Source organism: Phacochoerus africanus, chromosome 12 (genome assembly GCF_016906955.1).
Source record: "Phacochoerus africanus isolate WHEZ1 chromosome 12, ROS_Pafr_v1, whole genome shotgun sequence".
In the NCBI taxonomy this organism is placed as follows: Eukaryota; Metazoa; Chordata; class Mammalia; order Artiodactyla; family Suidae; genus Phacochoerus; species Phacochoerus africanus.
In genome coordinates, this window is record NC_062555.1 from 6,189,766 (window position 1) to 6,214,833 (window position 25,068).

Consider the following 25,068-nt stretch of genomic DNA (forward strand, 5'->3'; position numbering starts at 1 on the left):
TAACCACTGCGCCACGCCGGGAACTCCCTGTTTGTTTTCTTTTTCCTGCTTTTCTGTGAGTTACTTGGACATCTATAATAGTTTTGAGTTTATTTCATTGTATGGCTTTTCTCATAGTTTCTTTAATTTATTCCAGTTTGTTGATGTTAACATTTTCCCAGTTTGAATGAAGTAGAAAACTCTTACCTTCCTGTGTGTACTCTTACCGTCCATGGTTATAATTCTCTTAAATAATTACTTCACGTACATTTAGGACTTTCTCAGACAATATTATAATTTTTGGTTTAACTGTGAAACATATTTAGAAAACTTGAGAAGGAAAATACATGTTATTTACTCCTATTTTAACTGTTTGCATTGTGCTTCCTTCCTTATGTTCCAGAACGCAATTCTTTCATCCTTTTCTGTCTGTTTAGAAAACGTCCTTGAGCCATTCTTTGAGGGTGGATGTGCTGTCAACAGAGTGCTAGTTTTTCTTCATCTGTGAATGTCTTGATTTCCCTTTCATTCCGGAAGGTTATTTTCACTGTGCATAGGACTCTGGGTTCACAGTCTTCTTTAAGCACTTGGAAAATGTTATTCCACTCCCCTCTGGCCTCCACTGTTCATGATAAATCCACCATTTAAACTGTTTATTACCCTTTAGATAAGGAGATGTTTCTCCTGTATTCCTCTCAAAAAAAAATTTTTTTTTTTTTGATTTTCGTTTTCATATATTTGAATATGATGTGTCTTGGTGTGGATTTCTATGCATTTATCCTCTTTGGATTTTGTTCAGCATCTTGAATCTGTGGGTTTAAGTCTCTTGTCAAATATAGGAAGTTTTCAGCCTTTGGAATTTGGAGCATTTCTCCAGCCTCACCCTCTCTCTCACCTTTCTAGGACTCCAGTGACAGATAATGTCCCTGCTTTAGTTCCACAAGTCCCTGAGGCTCTCTTAACTATTTATTTTCATCTCTTTTCTTTGTTCAATTGGGTAATTTCTATTTTTCTATCTTTCAGTTCACTAATTCTTTCCTCTGTCTTCTCCATTCTGCTCTTGAGCTTAACCACTGAACTTTTTTTTTAATCATTGCATATTTCAGTTGTAAAATTTCCATTTGGTTTTTATTTGTATCCTCTGTTTCTTTGCTGAAACTTTTTTTTTTTTTTTTTTGCTGCACTCATGGCATATGGAAGTTCCCAGGCCAGGGATCAAAGCCAGCCACAGCTTCCGCCTACACCACAGCTGTGACAATACCAGGCCTGCCCCCGCCCCAAGGGCTCAGAATACTGCAGCCAGATCCTTAACCCACTGCACTACACCACACCGGGATCTCCTGTATCTTGATTTTCTTTAGGCTGCACCTTTAGTGATTTTATTTATTAGTTTGAAGAGTTTCTAGTGGAATCTTTATGTTTTTTTATATTTAGTATCATGTCATCTGCAGATGGTGAGGTCTTTGAATTTGGATGTCTTTTATTTCTTTTTATTGTATAATTGCTATGGCTAGTATTTTTAGTATTACTTTAAATAACAGTGGTGAGCGTGGATATCGTTGTCTTGTTCCCTATCAAGGCAAAGCTTTGAGCTTTTCACAGTTGAGTATGCTGTTAGCTATAGGTTTGTTGTAAATGGCCTTTATTATATTGACGTATGTTCCCCCATAACAAGTTTGTTGAGAGTTTGTATCAGGAATAGATGTTGAATTTTGTCAGATGCCTTTTCTGCCTCCATTAAGATGCTCATATAACTTTTGTCCCTTTTTTGTTGATGCGGTTATCACATTGATTGATTTATGGATATTGAACCATCTTTGCATCCCTGGAAATAAATACCCCATGATACCTCACGGACTATGATATATACATATATATCTATATGTATATACACATATATATCTATATATATAATTTTTTTTTTAATCTTTGTCTTCTGAGGGCCGCACCCACGGCATATGGAGGTTCCCAGGCTATGTGTCTAATTGGAGCTGTAGCCGCCGGCCTACGCAAGAGCCACAGCAACAAGGGATCTGAGCCGTGTCTGCAACCTACATCATAGCTCACGGCAATGCTGGATCCTTAATCCACTGAGCAAGCCCAGGGATTGAACCTGCCGCCTCATGGTTCCTAGTCGGATTCGTTTCCGCTGTGCCACAGTGGGAACTCCAAGGACTATGATATTTTTAATGTATTGTTGAATTTGGTGTGGTAATAGTTTATTGAAGATTTTTGCACCTGAGTTCATCAGAGATGTTGGCCTGTAATTTTCTTTTTCTCTAGTGTCTTTGTCTGGTTGTCGTATCAGGGTAATGTTGGCCTTGTAGAATGTGTTTGGAAGTGTTTCTTTCTCTTGAATTTTTTGTAATAGTTTGAGAAATACAGATACTAACTCTTGAAAAGTTTAGTAGAATTCCGCTGTGAAGATGTCTGGTCCTGGACTTTGCTGGGATTTTCTGATCGCTGGTGTAATTACGTTGCTGTCAGTCAGTCTGTTCAGATTTTCTGTGTCCTCCTGGTGCATATTCTTGGAGCTTATTTGTTTCTAGTGATTTATCCATTTCTTCTAGGTTGCCCTATTTGTTGATGTAGCTATGATTATATTTGTGATGTTGGTGGTAACTTCTCTTTAAGAAAGCTTTTGGAAATGTCAGTTTTTATTATTCGCTTATTGGTAGATTGGTGTTCACCTCAGAGAATAAGGGGGTAGCCACAATAGATTATCTTAATTGACAATAGATTATCTTAATTGTAATAATGTTACAATTCTTTATTATGTTATAAACATTAACTTTTTTTTTTAGGTACAGTGAAGGTGAAATTCGATTTAACTTAATGGCCATTGTGTCTGACAGGAAAATGATATATGAACAGAAGATAGCAGAGTTACAAAGACAGCTTGCTGAGGTTTGTGGTCATGTTTTTACATATAAATTTCTAGCTTAGTTATTCTCTCAGGGAAACTATTCACTTTTCTTTTTTCCTTCCTTTCTTTTTTAAAAATATAGTTACTCAAGTCTCTTTAGTAGTGGTTGAAAGAATACACTCTGGAGTCAGGCTGCCTAGATTCAGCTTCTGCCTTTGCCAGTTAAAGGAAGTATGAATTAGTGTGTAATTCTTTGTGCCTCGGTGTCTTCATGTAAAATGGGGATATTAATATTTACTTTATAAGGTTGTTGTGAGGATTAACTGAGATAATATATGTATAAACCATTTAAAAAAGTGACTGGCAAATGGTAAGTGCTAAATAAGTGTTAGCTATTATTATTATTATAAATTACTGTATTTTTATTATGTAATTAAGCAAGTTAGAATATATTTCTCACAGAATTAATTGGGTACATTTAGATTCACATGTAGTCTTTACATATTTCGAGAAGACCTTTTTTTTTAAACACACCTTTGAACACTTTTTGTTGTTGTTGTTGCTTTTTAGGGCTACCCCTGTGGCGTATGGAAGTTCCCTGGCTAGGGGCTGAATCAGAGCTGCAGATGCCAGCCTGCTCCACAGCCACAGCAACGCGGAATCCGAGCTGCGTCTGCAACCTACAGCACAGCTCACAGGCATCACCAGATCCTTCATCCACTGAGAGGGGAGGCCAGGGGTCGGACCTGCGTCCTCATGGATACTAGTTGGGTTTGTAATCCACTGAGCCACATTGAGAACTCCCTGATCACATTTTCTTCAGAGTATAAGCACATTTATGTATTTGATAGCTGAATAGAAGGGGATAGCAATCAGTATATTACAGCATAGGTTGTTTTTAGGTAAAAATTTATGTGTTGCTGTAGAACGTATAAATTTGAAAGGTACTACTTAGGGTTTTTATCTTTTCATAGTGCAGTTATTAAGTTGGTATTCTGTCATCGGTATTAAGATGAAAATTTGGGAGTAACTGTACCATGTTTATTACTTAAAAATATTTTAAACATAAGCCTCAGTCACTAGGGTGCGCTGTTTCTTTTTCTTTCCCCTAAGGAGGAACCCATGGATACAGATCAGGGTAGTAACATGTTAAGTGCTATTCAGTCAGAAGTTGCCAAAAATCAGATGCTTATTGAAGAAGAAGTACAGAAATTAAAAAGATATAAGGTATGTGTTTTCGATTTGTTCCCTTAATGTTTTAATACAGAGGGGCACATTTTAGCATGAAGGTGTATCAAATGCTTGATTGTTTGCCCCATCACTTACACATTTTCAGAATAAAGAGTTGATTCCCTGGCACTCTAGAAGAAAGGTAACTAGTGAGGTTTCTTTTTGGTTTTTAAATTTATTTTTATTTATTAATTTTTTTTCTTTTTTTTCTTTTTAGGGCCGCACCCATGACATATGGAAGTTCCCAGGCTAGGGGTCAAATTGGAGCTGTAGCTGCCGGCCTACACCACAGCCACAGCAATATGAGATCCGAGCCACATCTGCGACTAATACCACAGCTCACGACAATGCCAGATCTTTAACCCACTGAGAAAGGCTAGGGATCGAACCCGTGTCCTCATGGATACTAGTTGGGTTTGTTACTACTGAGCCACAACAGAAACGCCTCTTTTTTATTTTTTTAAAGGATTATGATGAACAGATTAAAAAATTTTTAAATACATTTTGTTGGTGTATAGTTAACTACGAACAGATTTTTAACATATTTGATGCTTTAGTTCACTGAAATTATTGCTGATGCTCAAATTATCCTATCTTTGGCCATTCGAAGCCCCTTTCAGGCTGCCTCCTCAGTCCTTTTGATGTGACTCTTCATCTTTGATAACTTCCTCGCTCTCCACTATGACAAGATGTTTCAAACTCATCTGTATGTCTGCTTCAAACTTGGAATCGTCTGCTTTTTCAAGCAGTCCTGAGTGGTTTTGGTGAGAAGTGGTGTTTAGAAACCACTCTTTGGATGCTCAGAGTGCTCAGTGATTGGTCATGATTTCTAAGACATTTAGGAGCTAAGAAATACTTTTTAAAATATATTTCCTGTTTTATCTTTGAAGAGAAAAATACAATGTGAATTCATATTAAGACTCAGATTTAGGATTGATGCGCTCTCTGTTTAAAGTCAAGCATTTGTATATTTTCGTTTCAGCTGAAATACTTGGTTTCTAACACGTTAATATAATGACTTGCTTTATGCTACCTATATGTGCGTCTAATATGTGTATCTAAGCATATACAAAAAGTTTCAAAATAACAGTATTAGTAACAACTGAGAAGATTTTTCTTAAGTTGACTTTTCCTTAGGATGTATTTCATTTGGGATGTACAATCAAATTAGTGCTTTTTTTTTTTCTTTTTAGGCCCCCACTCACAGCATATGGAAGTTTCCAGGCTAAGGGTCAAATCAGAGCTGTAGCTGCTGGCCACAGCCACAACCACAGCAGTGTCAGATCCGAGCCATGTCTGCAGCCTATACCACAGCCATGTCTGCAGCCTATACCACAGCAGTGCCAGATCCTTAACCCACAGAGCAGGGCCAGGGATGAAACCCATGTCCGCATGGATACTAGTTGGGCTCGTTAACACTGAGCCATAACAGGAACTCTAAATTAGTGCATTTTTTTAAATTCACTTGAAAATTTTTTTCTCTTGATTTTTTTTAATCACCAATTTATATACAGATGGGTTCATTTGTTTTATTTCATCTTCCAGTTTTTTAGTGTTTTAAATTTTTATTTAATTTTAATTATGTCAGACATGTAACTTGGAGTCAGATACTAAGCAGGGCTGTCTTTATAATGTCTTTCTCCTTTACTTGCAATCTGTCTGATAAGCTTTTTTTTCGGAGAGTGAAGGGAACATTGGCTCTTGTAGGACTTTGGGAGTGGCTGTCACAGTAGAAAGAGCAGGTTTGCATTTGAAGTTCAGCTGAAGGTGGGGAGATTGTTCTTTTTCTTTTTATTACTTCTGCAGTGTGGGCATAGTGCTTTGCAACATAGTAACCAGCGAACAAATGATTATTAAAATAAATGCACCTTGGACTAGTAGGATTTCTTCAGCTGAGTGTGGTAGGGGCTGACTCCAGAGAATTCCAGGCAGGAGAAAAGAGGGCCGGATTCATGGAGACAGGAAAGTAAGGGTTGAAAGCTCGGATATTATCTTCTATTTTACATGATACAAAAAGAGAACTATTGATTATTTGTATATTCTTATGCAGTGTTTCTACATAATTAACTAACTGTATTTGCCTCAAATAAAACAAAGTTTTTAGAATCTTTTCCTGCTACATTGTTTGAGAATGCTTTGTTCAAACAGAGATAAACTGATTCTCATGCTGATATAAAATGAACACCTGTTAAGATTTTATTTAGTTTGTTAATTAATTGAACGAACCTGTAAGTTGTCACAATGAGTTCAAAGGAGAAGTCAGAGAAATTCGAATTTATGTGAAGTAAAGGAATGTTGAAATGAATTTGCAAAAGATAGAAATTGTTGTTTTTCTATGGAAAAGGAAGTAAATTGAACTCCTCCCAGACAATATTTAATAGCTCAGTGGCATGAAAGGCTAGAATCATGTAACTTGGGAGAGTGTGCTTTAGATGCATGTGGTTTTCCCATGAAGCACAGATTTTTTTTCCCTACAGTCTGTTCCCTTTTGGTCAAAACTAATTCAAAGGAAGATTGTTCTTAATCACACAGTAAAGCTGATTTCATTACATGTGGCCTGATTATTATATAGGTATAGAAACAAGATTAATTTGTTATGTGGGCCTTAAATTTGCTTTCATAAGTTAATTTTTCAAAAATTATTTCAGATCGCACCTTTTAAAATTGAAGTACAGTTGATTTATGAGGTTTCAGGTATAGAGCAGTGATTCCGTTCTGTTTGTGTGTGTGTGTGTGTATTCTTTTTCAGCTTTTTTTCCATTATAGATTAACACAAGGTACTGACTATAGTTCCCTGTGTTGTACTGTAGGTTCTTGCTTTTTCAGATTAGACTTTCAGAAGCCTCTGTTATTTGCTAAGCCAAGATTAGGAAGCTACAGCCAAGGAACTCTCTCCATATGTTTTATTGAAATAGTCTTTATTCTCAGTGGGAATGGAGTCTCATTTATTTCTAGTATTTTCTCCTATGAAAATTGAGTATTTTCTTCCATTTCTTTTTCTTTTTTTTTTTTTTTTGTCTTTTTGCTATTTCTTTGGGCCGCTCCCACAGCATATGGAGGTTCCCAGGCTAGGGGTCGAATCGGAGCTGTAGCCACCGGCCTATGCCAGAGCCACAGCAATGCGGGATCCGAGCCGCGTCTGCAACCTACACCACAGCTCACGGCAACGCCGGATCGTTAACCCACTGAGCAGGGGCAGGGACCGAACCCGCCACCTCATGGTTCCTAGTCGGATTCGTTAACCACTGCGCCACGACGGGAACTCCCCATTTCTTTTTCTTTTTTCTTTTTAGGGCCGCACTCATGGCATATGGCAGTTCCCAGGCTAGGGGTCGAATGGGAGCTGTTGCTGCCAGTCTACGCCACAGCCACAGCAACGTAGGATCCAAGCCACATTTGTGACCTACAGCAAAGCTCATGGCAACTTGGGATCCTTAACCCACTGAGCGAGGCCAGGGATCAAACCCGCAACCTCATGGTTCCTAGTCAGATTTGTTTCCACTGCACCACGATAGGAAGTCCTTTTCTTCCATTTCTATTTTGAGATGGCTGAAAAAATTATCAGAAACTTAGTGAAAATGTAAAGGTAGTGTGGTTTGATATTTTGTTTGCAGATTGAAAACATCAGAAGGAAGCATAATTATCTGCCTTTCATTATGGAACTGTTAAAGACTTTAGCAGAACACCAGCAGTTAATACCTCTCGTAGAAAAGGTAAGTATTTATTGGTAAATTCCTAAATTAGATTGAGATTTTCCAAAACACCTTTTTGGCTTGAGTAGAGATAAATTTGTTGAAGCTTTTTAATATGCACTTTTTGCCTTTACCTGTTGTTTTACATACCAGATGAGATTAGTTCAACCTAAAATTGGAAGATGAAAATAGAGGGTTGTGCACTGCTTCTGTAGTCTTCAGGAATCCCGGTTGTGTTATATTAGAATGAAATTTAAAACGTTTTCCTTTCTTTAAGCTGAAAAGAGATTATTGATTTTAATAGTTGAAGTAAGAGATTTTTTTTCGTATTTAATTTAGCAAAAGTTTAAATTATCATAGACTTTAGAACTAGAGTGGATATTGAAGGGGGTGGGGGAATGTAGCTTAGCCGATGAAACAGGTTTTCTTATTCCTAAGAGAGTATTTTTTTTTTCACTAGGGGAAAACTAGTATAGGTTACTGGAAAATTCTGACTCCTAAGACTTTTTTCCTTCAGCATAAGGCACTTTAATGAAATTTTTGAATATATGCAGATTCAAGTTTATTCTGTGTCAGTGTTTTCAAGTTTATTCTGTATCAGTGTTCTGAAAGTGGCGACTTTCACTGGATACTCTTTAAAATACATGTTACCTGGCCCCTCCCCAGATACTCTGATATGGGGAAAGAATCTTTAATAAGTTCCCCCAAGTGATTCTAATGCACCTGGTCTATTTACCACATTTTGAGAAATACTTTGAGAAGAACTACTAGGCAAGTAAAATTTTGGACCATTAACTTAAAGACCAGAATACATGGTAGGTATATTTTTCTTATTAATTTAAAAGTTCATGAAGCAAAGATACATTTCAACGCAACTGTTTTATATCATCATACATTCTAAATCATCCAAGATGTGAATTGAGGTTTTGGTGTATACCTTATACAGCTTAGATCCAACTTTTAGCATTAAATGTAGGAACTATTGCAAAAAAGACAGCTAAATCTTCTCTTTTCCATATAGATTTTTCTATTCATGGGTCTCGACATGTTAAAGTCATAAAAGTCCAAGATGGGAAGCTGATTAAAGTTTTAGGTTAACAGTTAAGGTCCTGTGAGTCTCAAAACTGGTTGGTAGCAGGGTACCTAGATACTGTGTTCTTTGTATGAAGCACTGTGAAATGTTTCTTTTTTTTCTTTTTCTTTTCTTTTTTTTTAGAGCCACACCCACAGCCTATGGAGGTTCCCACGCTGGGGTCTAATTGGAGCTGCAGCTGCCAGCCTACGCCACAGCCACAGCAAGGTAGGATCCGAGCCGTGTCCGCGACCTACACCACAGCTCACGGCAACACCGGATCCTTAACCCACTGAGCGAGGCCAGGAGTTGAACCCGCAACCTCATGGCTCGTAGTCGGATTCGTTTCTGCTGCACCACGATGGGAACTCCTGAAGTGTTTCTTTCTTGAAAATGTTAAACAAAGGAGCGATAAGGACTGTGGTGCTAAATCACATTCCCGGATTTTAAGTGCAGATAAATGTATTGAGACCAAACGTTACTAGAGACATTTTCAATGTATGTATTTTCTTTCAAATTGGTCTATGAAGAAACATTTTTGTGCAAGTTAATAAAAGGCCCATTCTTGTTTGATTTTAATGACAGCATATTTTCATACTTTTTAAGAGGAAAGTTAGAGTACGAACAGCTTTTCCGCTTTTGGGTTAGAACCATGCTTCCCTAGTTCACATTATTTTGGACACACGGTGGCAGTATATGAATGCCTAGTGTTGGTGGACTACCAACTCAGTGTTCTGGTGTTTGTATTGGTTTTATTGAAAAGGTCGTTACTGACTTTCTAGCTTTTGTCTATTTCTCCATAGTGGAAAGAGCATAATATTCTAGTCTTCTAAAAGCTTGCTTCTCAAAGTATTGCCTGAGGACCAGCAGAACTGTCATTACCTGAGAGTGTGTTAGAAATTTAGATCCTAGGGGCATTTCACTGAAGCAGTCTGCGTTTAAACTCATGTAAAATATGTCAAATATGCAGAAATTAATACAGAATTTTGCTCATACTCGATTTGTTTGATAAATGGGCACATATGTAAATACATTGTTCTGAAATAGTTGTGAACGAGTATGACTTGATGGAATGAATAAGTATGTATTTTTATTATAATAACACATTTCAACTTCAGGTAAGAAAGAACTGCAAACCAAACATCCTCGGAGTAGTTTGTTCCAGTTTGCAAGCTATAAAAGATAATGCTCTAGAAATCTTACAAACAGTGCTTTTCAAGCCTTTTAGTTTAAGAATGCCCTCTTAGACACATTCTATTTTAGTATGATCTAAGACAGATTTTTAGGTTTTTATAACTTACTGTCTTTAATTTCTAGGCAAAAGAAAAACAGAATGCGAAGAAGGCACAGGAAACCAAATGAAGAACATGCTTTGGGATGTGTACGCATTTCTGCTTCTGCACTTACTTTCGTGGAATCCATTAGGTATAAAGAACTTTGAGCAACATTGGAATTGACTCTGCACGTTTGGCGGTAGTACCAGTCTGTCTAGTCCATTATTAATGCATGGATTCACAAGCTCTCCCTATCTGCATCCTGTGCATGGAGTGCATTTAAATAAAGGTGATGTTCAGAGTGCTTGCCCCCATTCCATTTTTTGACATTGGATCTGAGAACTCCTGTTGGTTCTCTGGATATGTAACGTACACCATAATGAACCTAGAAAATGAACAAATGATAGTCTCTATCTGTAATGGTTATGATTAATCTTGCAATCTTTTAGCTTGGTTAAATGTGTAAAATTTATAAATACCAGACCTTGAGTGATCTGAATGTCTTGTTTTCATCATTAATGAAAAAAAATCAGTATTTCTGTTTTTGATATCTGAATATTTTGAGGATTTCAAAACGATTATCTCCTATATGTCAGTTATTTGGAAAAGCTTGATTTTAATGCAGATCATTTGGAAAAGAGCAAAAGAATAATTTCTACTGATTTTCATTGCTACTAGTAGAAAAAGTAATAAACATCCCAATTTTATTTTAGCAAACTTTTTTCAGTGCTTGGGGTTCTTTATTTATGTGTTACAGAGTTGTTTCAGGAAGGTGTACTGTATGTCAAAGAGAAATTTTAGGTTAAGAACAAATTGTAAAAGATTGCTGGTGTTGCTTTCAGTTTGGCAACATGTTTTCAAGCTGCTAAGATGTATCTTTATTAGTTGGAGGTTGGGTGACCAGGCTACCTATCTGCTTCTTTTAAAAAAAGGACGGTGTGGTGGCGATTCTTCTGTGCCAGTTTGAACAAGTTAGTACAGTGTAGTAGTGTCCAGGAGCCCTCTGCAGTTTGCCCACAGTGGAATTTTTTTGGAATTTTGTTTTTTATTTTATGAAGTAATATTATATTCTTGCTCTTAATCTGCCTTTCCAAGTTAAACTTTAAAGAAAATTTTATAAAACTTTTCTTTATAGAGGAAGTGATCTTTTTTTTTTTAATAGATACATTTCTGAAATTAGTACATGACTTTTTAACATTTTTATTGTGGAAAGATTTAAACATGTAGAGGGGGCTGTGTATGCATGAATATTTTAAGGGTTATTGTTAAGCTTACTTACTGTACTTTGTTGTTGTTGTCTTTTTAGTGCCCCAGCCGCAGCATATGGAAGTTTCTGGGCTAGGGGTCAAATTGGAACAGCAGCTGCTGGCCACAGCAATGCCAGATCTGTGTTGCATCTGCAACCTACACCCCAGCTTGTGGCAGTGTCGGATCCTTAACCCACTGAGGGAGACCAGGGATTAAACCCGCATCCTCATGGATACTAGTCAGGTTCTTAACCCACTGAGCCACAGTGGGAGCTCCACATTATGGTATTAATAAATAAGTAATGTGAGAAAACCTGATGGGAAATTGAGCGGCAAAATTAATGAAATATTTTTCGTACATAATTTCAGTTGAAGGTCTTGAAGAAGAATTTGTTCATATGTTTGTGGGTAAATATATTTTACTTTGGATATGAGAGTGATTATGGAGTGTTTTCAAAGCCATGATGCGGTTTAAAAATGACTTCCTAAGAATTATTTTAAGCTCATCTGGATCCCATACATTTATTTCAACTTCATTTATATACCCTCTTCTGTAGAACCTTACATTTTGTGGCGCACTGCTAGGAGCATTGTCGTAAGTAGTATCCGGAGTCATGCTGGCATGAGGATCAGGAAATACCTCGGTGGACTAGGAGGGAGAGCCTTAACAAACCTGCATTCTTACGGTCACGTGATCTGAGACAAAGCTATCAAAGCCATCCAAAAGAGAAGGAAAATCTTTCCATTGAATGGAGCCAGAACAGCTAAATAGCCCTGTGGAAAAAAATGAAACGTGATCCCCTGCCTCACACAAACTAATTTCAGATGGATCATACACCTAAATGTAACAGCTGAAATATAAAGCTTTATATAGGAAATCAATATCTGGATAGTAATAACCATGAAAGAATTAGTGTTCATGAAAGTGAAAAACTTGTGATTGAAAGGTGTTTTTAACAAAATACCTAGTCAGTGTCAAATGACATTTTAAAATAGGCCTTGAGGAGTTCCCACTGTGGCACAGTGGGAAGGAACCCGACTAGTATCCATGGCGATGCCGTGACCTGTCATGTAGATCACAGACATGGCTTGGATCCCGAGTTGTTGTGGCTGTGATGTGGGCCACCAGCTGTAGCTCTGATTTGACTCCTAGCCTGGGAACTCTCATATGCTGTGGGTATGGCACTAAAAAGCAAAAAAAAAAAAAAAAAATTTAATTAAGAAGATAAAAAAATAAAATTAGCCTTGCACTCCCATTGTGGCTCAGTGGATTAAGGACCCAGCATTGTCTCTGTGACAATGCAGGTTCAATCCCTGGACTTGCTCAGTGGGTTAAGGATCTGGTATTGCTGTGAGTTGTAGCATAGACCCACAGCTGCAGCTCCAATTCGACTCCTGGCCCAGCAACTTCCATATGTAGCATGTGCAGCCATTAAAAAAAAAAAGAAAAATTAGCCATATAAAACCACTGAGTAAATAGATATAAGGATATTTTCTTAATCTGAATGTAATAAAATCCCTCGATAGTCATTTCCATGACTTCAGAATGGTTTATCTGCTGCTTCTTTGATGACTGCAAATGCATTGTGACCCTTCATATTAATTTCTACCTGTGAATAAAGAAGTATGACTAATCCTTTTCTGTGTCCTCAGTTATGAAGCTAGTGGGCAGAGAAAATGGAGGAAATACATAAATGTTATGTGGAAAATTTTTTTTCTTCACAATTTTTTGGTGGGGGGGACTTGAACCCATTGTCTTTTCTTTGTTTTTTAATTAATTATTTTTGTGTGTGCTTTTTAGGGCCACACCTGTGGCGTACAGAGGTTACCAGGCTAGGGGGTCCAATTGGTGCTACAGCTGCTGGCCTAGACCACAGCCACTGGGTTTCAAGCCAAGTCTGTGACCTACACCACAGCTCACAGCTGTGCCAGATCTTTCACCCACTGAGCGAGGCCAGCGATTGAACCCACATCCTCATGGTTCCTAATCAGGTTCGTTAACTGCTGAGCCATGAAGGGAACTCCTTGTTTTTAAGTTTTTTATTATAGTTGATATACAGTGTTGTGCCAATTTCTGCTGTACAGCAGTGACCCAGTTATACATGCATGTATATGTGTGTGTGTGTGTGTGTGTGTGTATATATATATTCTTTTTCTCATAATATTTTCCATCATATTCCGTCCCAAGTGATTATATACAGTTACCCGTGCTGTACAGCAGGACCTCGTTGCTTAATCACCTCAAATGCAATAGTTTGTATCTACTAACCCCAAACTCCCAGTCCCTCCCCCTTGGCAAGCACAGGTCTATTTTCTCTATCCATGAGTTTGTTTCTGTTCTGGAGATAGGTTTATTTGTGCCATATTTTAGATTCCACCTGCAAGTGGTAACATATGGTATTTGTCTTTCTGACCTACTTCACTTAGTATGAGAATCTATATTTCTATCCATGTTGCTACAAACGGCAGTATTGCGTTCTTTTTTATGGCTGAGTAATATTCCATTGTATACATGTACCATATCTTCTTAATCCATTCATCGGTCGATGGACATTTAGGTTGTTTCCATGTCTTGACTATAGTTAGTGCTGCAGTGAACATAGGAGTGCATGTATCTTTTTGAATGAAAGTTTTATTCGGATATATGCCCAGGAGTGGTATTACTGGATCATATGCTAGTTCTATAGTTTTCTGAGGTACCTCCATACTGTTCTCCATAGTGGAGGTACCAATTTACATTCCTACCAACAGTGTAGGAGGGTACCTTTTTCTCCACACCCTCTCCAGCTTTTGTTATTTGCAGACTTTTTTTTTTTTTTTGGTCTTTTTTGTTTTTTTAGGGCTGCACCTGTGGCATATGGAGGTTCTCAGGCTAGGGAGGTCGAATCAGAGCTACAGCTGCTGGCCTACACCACGGCCACAGCAACACCAGATCCGAGCCACGTCTACGACCTACACCACAGCTCACAGCAATGCCGGATCCTTAACCCACTGAGCAAGGGCAGGGATCGAACCTGCAACCTCATGGTTCCTGGTCAGATTCGTTTCCACTGCACCACTACGGGAACTCCTGTGGACTTATTGATGATAGTTATTCTAACTTGTGTGAGGTGGTACCTCATTGTAGTTTTGATTTGCATTTCTCTTCTAATTTGTTATGTGGAGCATTTTTGTATGTGCCTGCTGGGCATCTGTATGTCTTCTTTGGAGACATGTCTGTTTAGGTCTTCTGCCCATTTTTCAGTTGGATTATTTGGTTTTTTTGCTGTTGAGGAGAATTTTTTTTAAAAGATGCGTTTAAAAGAAAGTCTCCTTTGCTCGTTTTGCCCTTTCTTTTCTAAAATCTCATTTAATGGTTGGGTAGGTGAAGGCACTTCCATTCTGTTTTATGCCTGAAATAGCTTGCCAATTCTAAGGGATGTACTTCTGCTCTTATAAACAAGGAAAGCTTGCCAACAGCTGCAGTACTGGCTAGTCTCACTTCATATGTTTAGTTCCCAAGATAGCTGCCCTTTTTCTAGCAGAGAGCAGTCAGCTTGCCTGTGTCACTAGAATAGACAAACATTTGTTCCGGGATCATGAGCCATGGGGATATGCTCCCCCACTTAGACCGTGACACATATGCCTGTGTCTTAGGGTGTTATATGCAGATTAATACCTTGAGTTATTAATTGTAGTTGCCTAAAACATGTCAAGACACATACAGAAATTATTCTTCCTGCAAGAGGACTTTTTCTTTCATTTGAGAAATAACATGGCTTTTAAGTTTTTCTCTTTAAAAAAAAAAAAAAAAAAAGGAGGGAGTTGCTGTTGTGGCTCAGCAGCAATGAACAGGACTAGAATCCATGAGGACGCGGTTCAGGTTTGATCCTGGCCTTGCTCCGTGGGTAAAGGGGCTTCAGTGTAGGTCATGGATGCTTCTTAGATCTGCTGTGGCTATGGCATGGGCCGGTGGCTGCTCCAATTTCACCCCTGGCCTGGGAACCTCCAGATGCCACTTTTTAGGGTGTGGTCCTAAAAAGACAAAAAAGGAGAAAAATTTTTTAAAAATAAGCAAAAATAATAATTTCACTTCCCCACAGTTCCACCGCCAGAGATGACGTTAACATTTTAATGATCCTCCTCCCGCCACCCCCACCCCCCGGGTGTTCTCGGGGTTCGTCTTCCATGCCCTCTCCACGTTCTGAAGTAGATTTATGTTGTGCACATTGTTTTTAATGTTGATGATATGCAGTGCGTCTCTTTTGTATCATTGACCACTTACTTGCAGGTAGCAAACCACTCTTGCTATTTTAAGAGGAATGGGAATTAACAGTGGGAATCTTGAAACTACTTAGTTCCTTTCAGAGTCATTGGAAGATACAGAGGAGTGGCCTCAAGCTCTGCTCTCCCGAAGTGACTTCCAGCAGAACATGTTACTGGCGCACCAGGGGGATTGCTACTGCTGTAACAGTCAAGGGCTTCAGCACTAGATGTCTTTTTCTTTCTTTCTTTTTTGCTTTTTAGGGCCATAGGTGCAGCATATGAAAATTCCCAGGCTAGGGGTTGAATTGGAGCTACAGCTGTTGGCCACAGCCACAGCCACAGCCGCAGCAACACCAGATCCGAGCTGCATCTGTGACCTGTGCCACAGCTCTCGGCAATGCCAGATCCTTAACCCACTGCATGAGCCGGGGGTCGAACCCATGTCCTCATGGATGCTCTTTGGGTTCCTTACCGCTGAGCCACTTTGGGAACTCCTGGCCCTGGGGTGTCTAATGCTAGAACATGCTGCGGTGGTTGTGTTCTGGGAGTGGGAGGCTGCCACACCTGTCTGCTGGCACCGAGTGACAAAACATGGGAAAGCAGAAGAAGGCAACCTCTCCATGGCTGCACATGCCATGGAGATGGCTTCTGCCTGTCTTTTCACTTCCAAACCTAAGGTTAGGCTTTTCTGCAGGAAGTCTGGGAAATGAAACATTAAAATAATAATAATAATAATAATAATAATCCAGAAATGAAATGCTTGACTCTATAAACATTTCTATACAGTAACATACACCATACAATTTTAAGAGACAAACCAAGTTAAGCCATAAAAAAATGTATAGTAAAATACAATGTGTAGTATACAGATTTGTCTTACAAAACAAAGGGAAAAGATGATATATGAGAAAAATTGGCAAGTGGTATGAACTGGCAATTCACAGAAGAAATTAAAATGGCTTGTGACAATATAAAAGATAGTAAATCCCACTAGTGATTAAGAAAATGAAAGGTAAAATAATGAAAGGATGCCTTTTTCCTGTCAGATCATGGAGAAGCTAAAGTAATTGCTAATGTCCATTTTTACAGTGTGGACATAAACAGGCAAGCTCCCCAGCCAGAGGTAGAAGCTGTTTTGAAAAGCAGTTGGGAAGTTCTCAAAATTCAATGGTGCATATTGAGTTTTGAGAAAAATTTCATTCTAAGAACTACTTTATAAGCACAGCCTCATTTGTTATATTTATAGAAATAAATGTTGTTTTCATAATTAGTGGGCATTGTGCTTTATTTGCTGCACTTAAATTGGTTGCCAAAGGGGAGGGGGAGGGAGTGGGATGGACGGGGAGTCGAGGGTTAATAGATGCAAACTACTACATTTGGAGGGGATGAGCAATGAGATCCTGCTGTAGAGCACGGGGAGCTCTCTCTAGTCCCTTGTGATGGAACAGGATGGAGGATAATGTGAGAAAGAGCATGTCTGTATGTACGTACGTGTGACGGGGTCACTTTGCTGTGCAGTAGAAAATTGGCAGAACACTGTAAACCAACTATAATGGAAAAAATAAAAATCATTAAAAAAGATAAATTGGTTTTACTTTAACAGCATTATAAATAAACTATTATAAAATATCTTTAAAAGTAAAACAGGAGGGAAATGAGAAAAAAAAAAAAAGGAAATTGGTTTTACGATCTTTACAGTTTCCGTAGCAAAATGCAGAAGTGCAATCAGTCAAAACCTCAATTAGGAATAAAACAGAAAACCATTCACCATGTGCCAGGCACTGTCCCAAGTATTTTACATGTTAAGTCTAATCCTCACAAGATAGGAAGTGGACCCTGTTAGCCCATGTTCACCTGGGGACTAAAGCACTAAGATAGTAACTCGCTCGGGTTCCAGTAAGGAGCACCCAGGCTCCAGGCGCACGCTCGGGCTCCTAAGTCGTCCTTCTTGCCCTCTCCCTCTCCTCTTTCTCCCTCTTTCTAGTCCTGTTTTCCTTTCTCCCTCTTCCCTCCCTTCCCCCTGCTCCCCCCCTTCCTTCTCCCCACCCTTCTCCCAGCCACCCTCCCCTCGCTCCTTCCTTCCCTCTCTTCCTTCCTCCCGGCCCTCCATCTTTACAGCTGCAGCTTGCATGGTGGACAGAAGCATGGAGTGGAAGCCCTCCCGTGAGGAAGCTGGCTCCGGCTTCATCAGAAGCTCTGCAGGAGACGTCGGTGACCTTTGCTGAGTTATTAAGGGAAGCCTACAGCGAGGGGTAACCCGGAGCCCGGGACCCAGGGGCTCTCTGGGGCCTGGTCCTGATAATGCTCTTGATGAGAGACCCGCAAGCTGCCCGGGCTGGGCCTCCCAGGCTGCGTCTCCCAGTGAGGTGACCAAAGTCCAGGACCTGCCCTTTCCGCTTAGGATTCGAGGGGGTGCTCACTGAAGGCGATAAGGACCCATGGGCTGGTTGAGACAACTCAGTAAAGCCTGCTGGAGACTAAGGTGCACGTGAAAGGCCATTTGTTACTTTACTTCGCGATTACAGCTGCCAGGCGGGCCAGACATTCCTACCGGCCTCTCAGCCGCTCTCTCCCTCGTGGGTAAACTCACCAAGGAAACCACATTACGACCAGAAGGTTGGTTGACCCTAGAGCAGGCCCGGAGGAAATGACTTGTTTTTTAGAGACCCTGGCTGTGAGCGCTTTGACGTGTTCCCCGTACCTGACATCAGCCAGACCTGCCTGGTTCACTGCACGTCCCTGGAGGAGATGCTGCTCCAGTGTTTTCCTGCACATTCCTGGGGACTCAGGGCCAACAGTGGGAACTCCGTGATGATCCCTTTCCCGGTGGATGTTTTCCTACTGACCCCTCATGTCGCAAAGATGTTCAAATATGTCGTAATTTAAGTTTTTTAATTATCATTTTATTCTAATCTGGCTTTTTACTGACATCTGGAGGGTCTCTTTAAGTTTTCAAACTGTCTCCAGATAAAGGGACGATTTCCTACAACCCTATGTAACACCTATGTATGAGGAATCAGTGTTTCAATTTTTTTTTTTTTTGGCTTTTTTACGGCAACCCCACCTGCACGGCATATGGAAGTTCCCAGGCTAGAGGTCCAATCAGAGCTACAGCTGCCAGCCTACATCACAGCCACAAACGTGGGATCCCAGCCTCGTCTGCGACCTACACAACTCATGGCAACGCCAGATGCTTCACCCAGGGAGCGAGGCCAGGGGTCGAACCTGCATCCTCATGGATGCTGGTTGAGTTCGTTACCACTGAGCCATGATGGGAACCCCCAGCGTTTTATTCTAATGTTGCCGCCGTGACCCTTCCTAGCATCCCATCCCTGAAATAGTCTCTATCTGGTTCACACGTTGGGAAGGCCCTGCACACTGACTGTGATGTGGAAAGCTTTTCTCGGAGAGCACACAGGATCGCTGCTGGAGTGGAGGTGTTCTGATGCAGTGAACATCTTGGGCAATACAGTTACTTCTTCAGATTTTAGGGCAAAATCTACTTGAATTAACATTTGCGGGGGGTGGGGGAAAGCACTGGGGGTTTGGGATGGAAATGCCATAAAAATTGGGTTGTGATGATGGTTGTACAGCTATAAACGTAAGGAAATTCATCGAGTACTTTAAAAAAACATTTCCAGTCCAAACACGGCTGTGTTTGCTAAAGTTACCTCTTCATGTCTTGTGAGTCACTTGTCTGTCTAGCCTCTACTGCCATTCTAAGAACTGGGTCTTCTGGCTGACTTCCTAAAGCTGGTAAATTCACCTTCACAGTTAAAACACTAGCCTTTCTGCAAATGCTGTTGTCCTTATTGTAACCCCATCGTGCAGAATGTTGGTGTGCAGGCTACTGAACTTGGACTTGGGAGATCTGGGATTCTAGTCTTGCTGTATATTGTGAACTACTGTGTGATCCTGACCACATTCTGTTATCTGCTGAAACGGTACGTTGTTCTTCGTTATAATTTTCTTATTGTCAATATGCAGTGATTTTTATTTTTTCCACTATAGCTGGCTTACAGTGTTCTGTCAAATTTCTACTGTACGGCGAGGTGACCCAGTTGCTCATACATGTAAATGTTCTTTTTTCTTACATTATCCTCCATCATGCTCCATCGCAAGTGACTGGATATAGTTCCCTGTTGTAATTTTCAAGTAGCACTTACAGAGCAAACAGATGGCTTTCACATCTGTTTATACGACTAACCCTTAAAACAAATATTGCTCTATTAAAGCTTCCTTGTATTAGACACACACACTCTGGCATTCTCTTGATCGCGCTCTCATGGCTGAGTCTAAACACAAGAAATCAGGCTTAGGAATATAAGCAACTCTATTCTGACACAGCATCTCCGATGCGACTTCGCGTCCTTTGTATATATCATCTTTATAGCTTCTTTGCCAATGTGTTCACAAAGAAAAATCAGCTGTCTTCTGGATACGTCTTTAAGTAAAGGTAGACCATTCTTGGGGCCTTGGAATAGAATTGACATGTAAAAAATTTGAATTATGTATTTTAACACAGGAAGATGGCAGGGCAGAAGCCCTATTGTAAGTGCCACGTGATGGTATTACAACAGAAGAGGCCAGGTCGGAGATAGGCTCGCGCATCTGCTCGCCGATCCCTGGCTCCTTCAGCCCGAGGGTCGCTGCTGGGTTGGGAACACGTGGATGAAGCGATGCGGTCTCGCTCTGTCGACTCAGGCTGCATCTTCACCTGGTGAGGTTGAAATAGTCCCCGGCCGTGACTTCCCCAAAGAGCAGGGACCACTTGATAAGTAACGATTCCCTGTCCATTAGACAAAACAGTCGAAAAGGAGTCCAGTTTGCCTCACATGCAGGAATAATATTTATGCCGTTGGAGCAAATGTTTATGAGACTCAGCTTCCTCTTGGGCTGCCCGCCGACTGTGCCGTGTTGTGGTCACAGTGTAAACATTCCTGCTAGCAGCGTTTTTCTTTTTTTCCAGAGTCAGTAACAGCTTCTTTGGCGGGGTGGCACCAGGGGGAAGAAAGAGAACAGAAGGGTTAGCTGGTCTGCAGTTGAGGTTCGAGATGCACGAGAACGACGGCGACTTGTAGGTTCTCTCAGCGTTTGGGTGCTGGAGAGGGCTTTTCAGAAACTTGGGAATTAGGGAAAACAAGATCGCATTCTGGAAGTTTAATGATGAGGTCAACAGGGGTATGAAAGTCGCAAGTCCTCAGCATAAAGCAGACTTCTCCCAGACCGTTTGGACGTGACTATAGCCCAGAGGTCACAAAGGTGACGCCAGCAGAGGCGGACAGGTCACAGAAAGGAGCGAAGCTGACCCGGTACTCGCATAATAACCACTCCCACAAACGTGTGCTTTTCTTTCTTCTTTTCTTTTTCTTCTTTTTTTTTTTTTTTTTTTTGGTGACAAAGAGGCCCCTCTGTTCAGTTGCCTTTTCTCTCATCCGTGAGATAGAACAACACATATTTTATTTTCCTCTCAAGGGGGAAGTGGGGAGCACACATGCGGATCAATGGCAGGTGACACTTGGCCAGCACAGCAGACACCCGTGAGCAGAACACACACGGTTTCCAAAGGGGAGGAGCTGTTCCGCAGCTGCGGCTGACTGTTGCCAGGTGAAAATCAGGGGCCCTTGTTGCCAGATAACCTCATGTTTTGAAAGAAGCCCCCCCAAAAAAACCACCCACAAACCAGGATTTATTGAAATTTCTCAATTGGTAAGTGTTGGCTTTACACCACTGCAGGCCACTGGGAATTATATCTAGTCACTTAGAACAGAGCACGATGGAGGATAATGTAAAAAAAAGAATGTGCGTGTGTGTGTGCGTGTGTGAGAGAGATTGGGTCACTTTGCTGTACAGTAGAAAATTGACAGAACATTGTAAGCCAACTAGAATGGAAAAAATAAAAATCACTTAAAAAATAAATAGTAAAGCTTATGAAAATTTGAAAAAAAAAAACAAAAACAAAACAAAAAAACACATCTGTCTGTGGGCTGAATTTGACCCAAAGTCTCCATAGCCTCTGCTCTGAGATGACTGAATATATTCATATTGTATAAACGTAGCTAAAACCAGAGGAGTTAGTCACAAGGGAATGGCCAGCGATAAACGTGCGGCTATTACCGAGTCGGAGAATCTCTCGAAGTCCGTCCAAAGGAAGCGTCTCTCCCGCTACGTGCCTGGGTACCTCTGCTCATAACACTTAGATATTTCCAGTGTGAAACGCACCTTGAATTCCTTGGGGAAACCTCATTTGATCCCTCTGTAATAGGTGCTTTTATGTATTGCTCCATTCTGTTTGCTAGCATTTTGTTGGGGATTTTTGTCTCACTGTGCGTTACATAGTAATTTTTTTTGAGATTGATGTATTGCTATGTATGGGGGATTGTTGTGTCATTATGTGTTACGAGATTCTCTTTGCTAACATTTTGTTTGGGATTTTGGCTCTATGTCTGTGCCTGTATTGGTCTTCATTTTTCCTTTGTCATACTATATTACTTGAATTTTGATGATAAGATTATGCTTCCACGCAATGACTCTGATAATTTCCAATATCTGAAGTCCTGGTGCCTCTGTTTTTTTGTGTGGTTTTTTTTTTTGTATTTTTTTGTTTTTTCATGGCCACATCCATAGCATATGGAAGTCCCTGGGCCAGGGACTGAATCCGAGCTGCAGCTGCAACCTATTCCACACTGGATCCTTTAACCCGCTGGGCCAGGGATTGAATCTGCACCTCCACAGCAACCTGACCTGCTCCAGTCAGATTCTTAATCCACTGTGCCGCAGTGGGAACTCCAGTGGTGGCTGTTTTTGATGTAGCGATTTCTGTTAGTTTTTGCTCAAGTTGCCTTGCGCGCGCGCGCGTGTGTGTGTGTGTGTGTACTCGTGCACACACTCAGATGTGTGTTCTTTATCTCATTGTTCTTGAAAAGTTATTCTTAGGAATATTTTGAAGGCTGGGCTGTAGATTTCCTTGGGAGTAGGCTTACAGTGCTTCTACCAGGTACCCAAGGCTCAGTCTGTTTGGAATAACCCTAAACTCGAGCACGGAGGTTTCCTGAGCTTCCCCCGTAGTGCGAACCTGAGGCTCTGCAAGGGCTGATTCAAGTATGGTTCTTCCTGATCATGGTGTGTAATCCTTTGGAGTTTGAATGTTTTTTTGCGGGATGGGTTTCCAACTGAACAATTTTTATGGCAAAGGGGGCTTTGATTACTATTCCTGTTGGCCTGGGAGGCTGTAAAAATGAAAGATAAATTTTTCGGAGTTTAGCAGATGTCTGAAAAGCAAAAACATCTTTCCTGGGCTCTTTTCTCTCTTGCGTTGTTCTTGTTTCTTTGGCCTGGTAATTCTTTTTTACCGTGTTGGTCCTTGGATCATTTCATCCGTTGTTTTTTGTTTACTGTTGTCGTAAGCAGGAGATTGGGTCCACTCCCGGGACGGAGTCCCTAGACAGTGAGCTTCATCCTCTGTTACTTGCTCCATGTAAAAGCTGTCAGGGTTTCCTAACAGAGTTCTTTCTTAAATTGCAATATAATTGACACACACCATTTAATGTCATGTTGTGTGTTCAGGTGTCCAGTATAGTGAATCCACATTTGTGTACTTTACGAGATGGTCACCACAGTAAGACTTATCATCTGTTACCATTTAGTTATTTTAATATTATTGACCGTTTTACCCATTTTTATGCATTATATTCCTGTGACTTCAGTATTTTATAACTCAAAGTTTTTCCCTCTTAATCCGTTCGCCTGTTTTGTTCAGCTTGTTCTCTGTCTCCATGAGTCTGTTTCTGTTTTGTTTGCTGTTTTTATTTTTATTTTTGAATTTTTTTTTCTGGCTGCATCTGCAGCATGCGGAGGTCCCTGGGCCTGGGACCAAACCCAAGCTGCTGCAGTGACAAGGCTGGATCCTTAACCCACGGTGCCGCAAGGGAGTCCCCTTATTTTGTTTTTTAGATTCCAACTAGTACCTCTTAATTATTTTTAAAAATTGAAACTAATTTCATTGAAAGTATATGTAGGTCTTACCCCTGCACTAGAGGCATACTTGGTATTTCCATGTTCTCTGATTACTGTGGAGTTCATCTTTTTTGTGTGTGTTTAATGGCCATTTGTTTTTGTTTGTTTGTTTGTTTGTTTGTTTTGCTAGTGAAGTACTTGTCATATATTTAGCCCATTTTTTCCTATTGCTGTATTAATGTTTTTTAAATTAATGTCATTAATTTGTCATAGCTTTTGAGATACTAAAAAATACTGATTTTTTAATAGCTTTGTAGATACTAAGAAATACTGGGTTCTGAGAAAAGCTGACGTTGTCTTCCTGGGGCTGCTCTGCCGTCAGGTTCCCTCCATCCATAAAAAAGGAAGGATATTGTATGGCTTGAGGCGAATGACATCTGTCTCCTTGTGCTGGAGGCAGTGTCCTCTGGATCAAGCGGTTTATTAAGTATTTATCGCCCATACTGAGCGTCAGGTATTTAAGGAGGTTCTGGGCATGCTGTGTAAAAACAGCAGACGTGCCCTTTGTCTTCCTGCGGTTTACGCTCCAGGGAGGTTGAGGAACCTGCACCCATCGGCTCGAGTTCGTAGTTAGGAAGCAGTCTGTGTGCTCCGGAAGGAAAGCTTTCGGTGAGGTCGTCATAGATCCTGGGAGACCCCATCATCTTGGGGGGCATTTGAACTAATATCCAAAGGACGGGGCCGGGGGGGTGGGTAGGTAGACCAGAGCTGGGAGGTGTGTGGGGCAGGAAGCATCCTAGGCAGAAGGCAGCACAAAGCTGGGAGCCAGCAAGGAGTAGAGGGTGTCTCGGAAACGTTGCCATGTGCCTGAGGTGCCACATGTTCCGTCTGGAGAGCCAGCAGTTGTGACTGTGCAGAATTTTATGTGTTACTCTGAGTTTGGCCTTTAGGACGAATACAAGTCATTCAAGGGGCTTCATCGGGGGAGTGACACGGCCATCATGGTGGCTCCTTCCCCAGCTGGAGGGGACCCTGGTCCCCTTGCGCCACCTCTGTCTTGTGGGTGACACCTCCCTGCCGGGTCGAGTTCTGTATGGCGTAGGTGCCTTCTGACTCAGGGCTTTTCTCAGCGTCCGGGTTCTTCCCACGGTGTCCTCAGGACCTGTCTGTGGTCCTCTCACGTGCTGCCCCCACAAGGCTGAGCCATCCTCAGAGGCGACCCCATTCCCGCGGAGTCTGACCGCTCACTTCCCATCAGCCGCAGGAGCCCGGAGGTGCCTCCGGGAAGCATCCAGGTTCCTGCACAAGCCGCTGGGCAGAGGACAGATGCAGCGTCTGCCACCCTGGCGCCCTGCCTTCCCCGGCTCCCCTTCCCACCCTCGCCGCCTGAGCCTCTGAGTCAGGTCCCGCCCACACCCATCACAAGCAGGGAGCAAGGCTTGCTTTCTCCTTTTCAAATCTTGTTTATTCTTCCCATGATAGTCGATTTACTGCGTCCTGCCAATGT

At 41.0% G+C, this 25,068-nt stretch overlaps 1 protein-coding gene across 8 annotated transcripts in view; it reads left to right on the top strand.

The window, feature by feature from the left end:
• The window catches only part of UCHL5 (ubiquitin C-terminal hydrolase L5), a 36,775-nt gene extending 26,361 nt beyond the window's left edge, over positions 1–10,414 (top strand). For 5 of the 8 annotated variants that reach the window (XM_047755475.1, XM_047755473.1, XM_047755478.1 and 2 more), the window contains 4 exons: positions 2,784–2,886; positions 3,959–4,072; positions 7,690–7,788; positions 10,157–10,414. In XM_047755475.1, the coding sequence (XP_047611431.1) occupies positions 2,784–2,886; positions 3,959–4,072; positions 7,690–7,788; positions 10,157–10,201 (361 nt within the window). In that variant the 3' untranslated portion in view covers positions 10,202–10,414. The remainder of the gene's footprint in view (positions 1–2,783; positions 2,887–3,958; positions 4,073–7,689; positions 7,789–10,156) is intronic. The other 3 variants (XM_047755476.1, XM_047755474.1, XM_047755479.1) reach the window with 1 other exon arrangement.
• Positions 10,415–25,068: the final 14,654 nt, after the last annotated feature.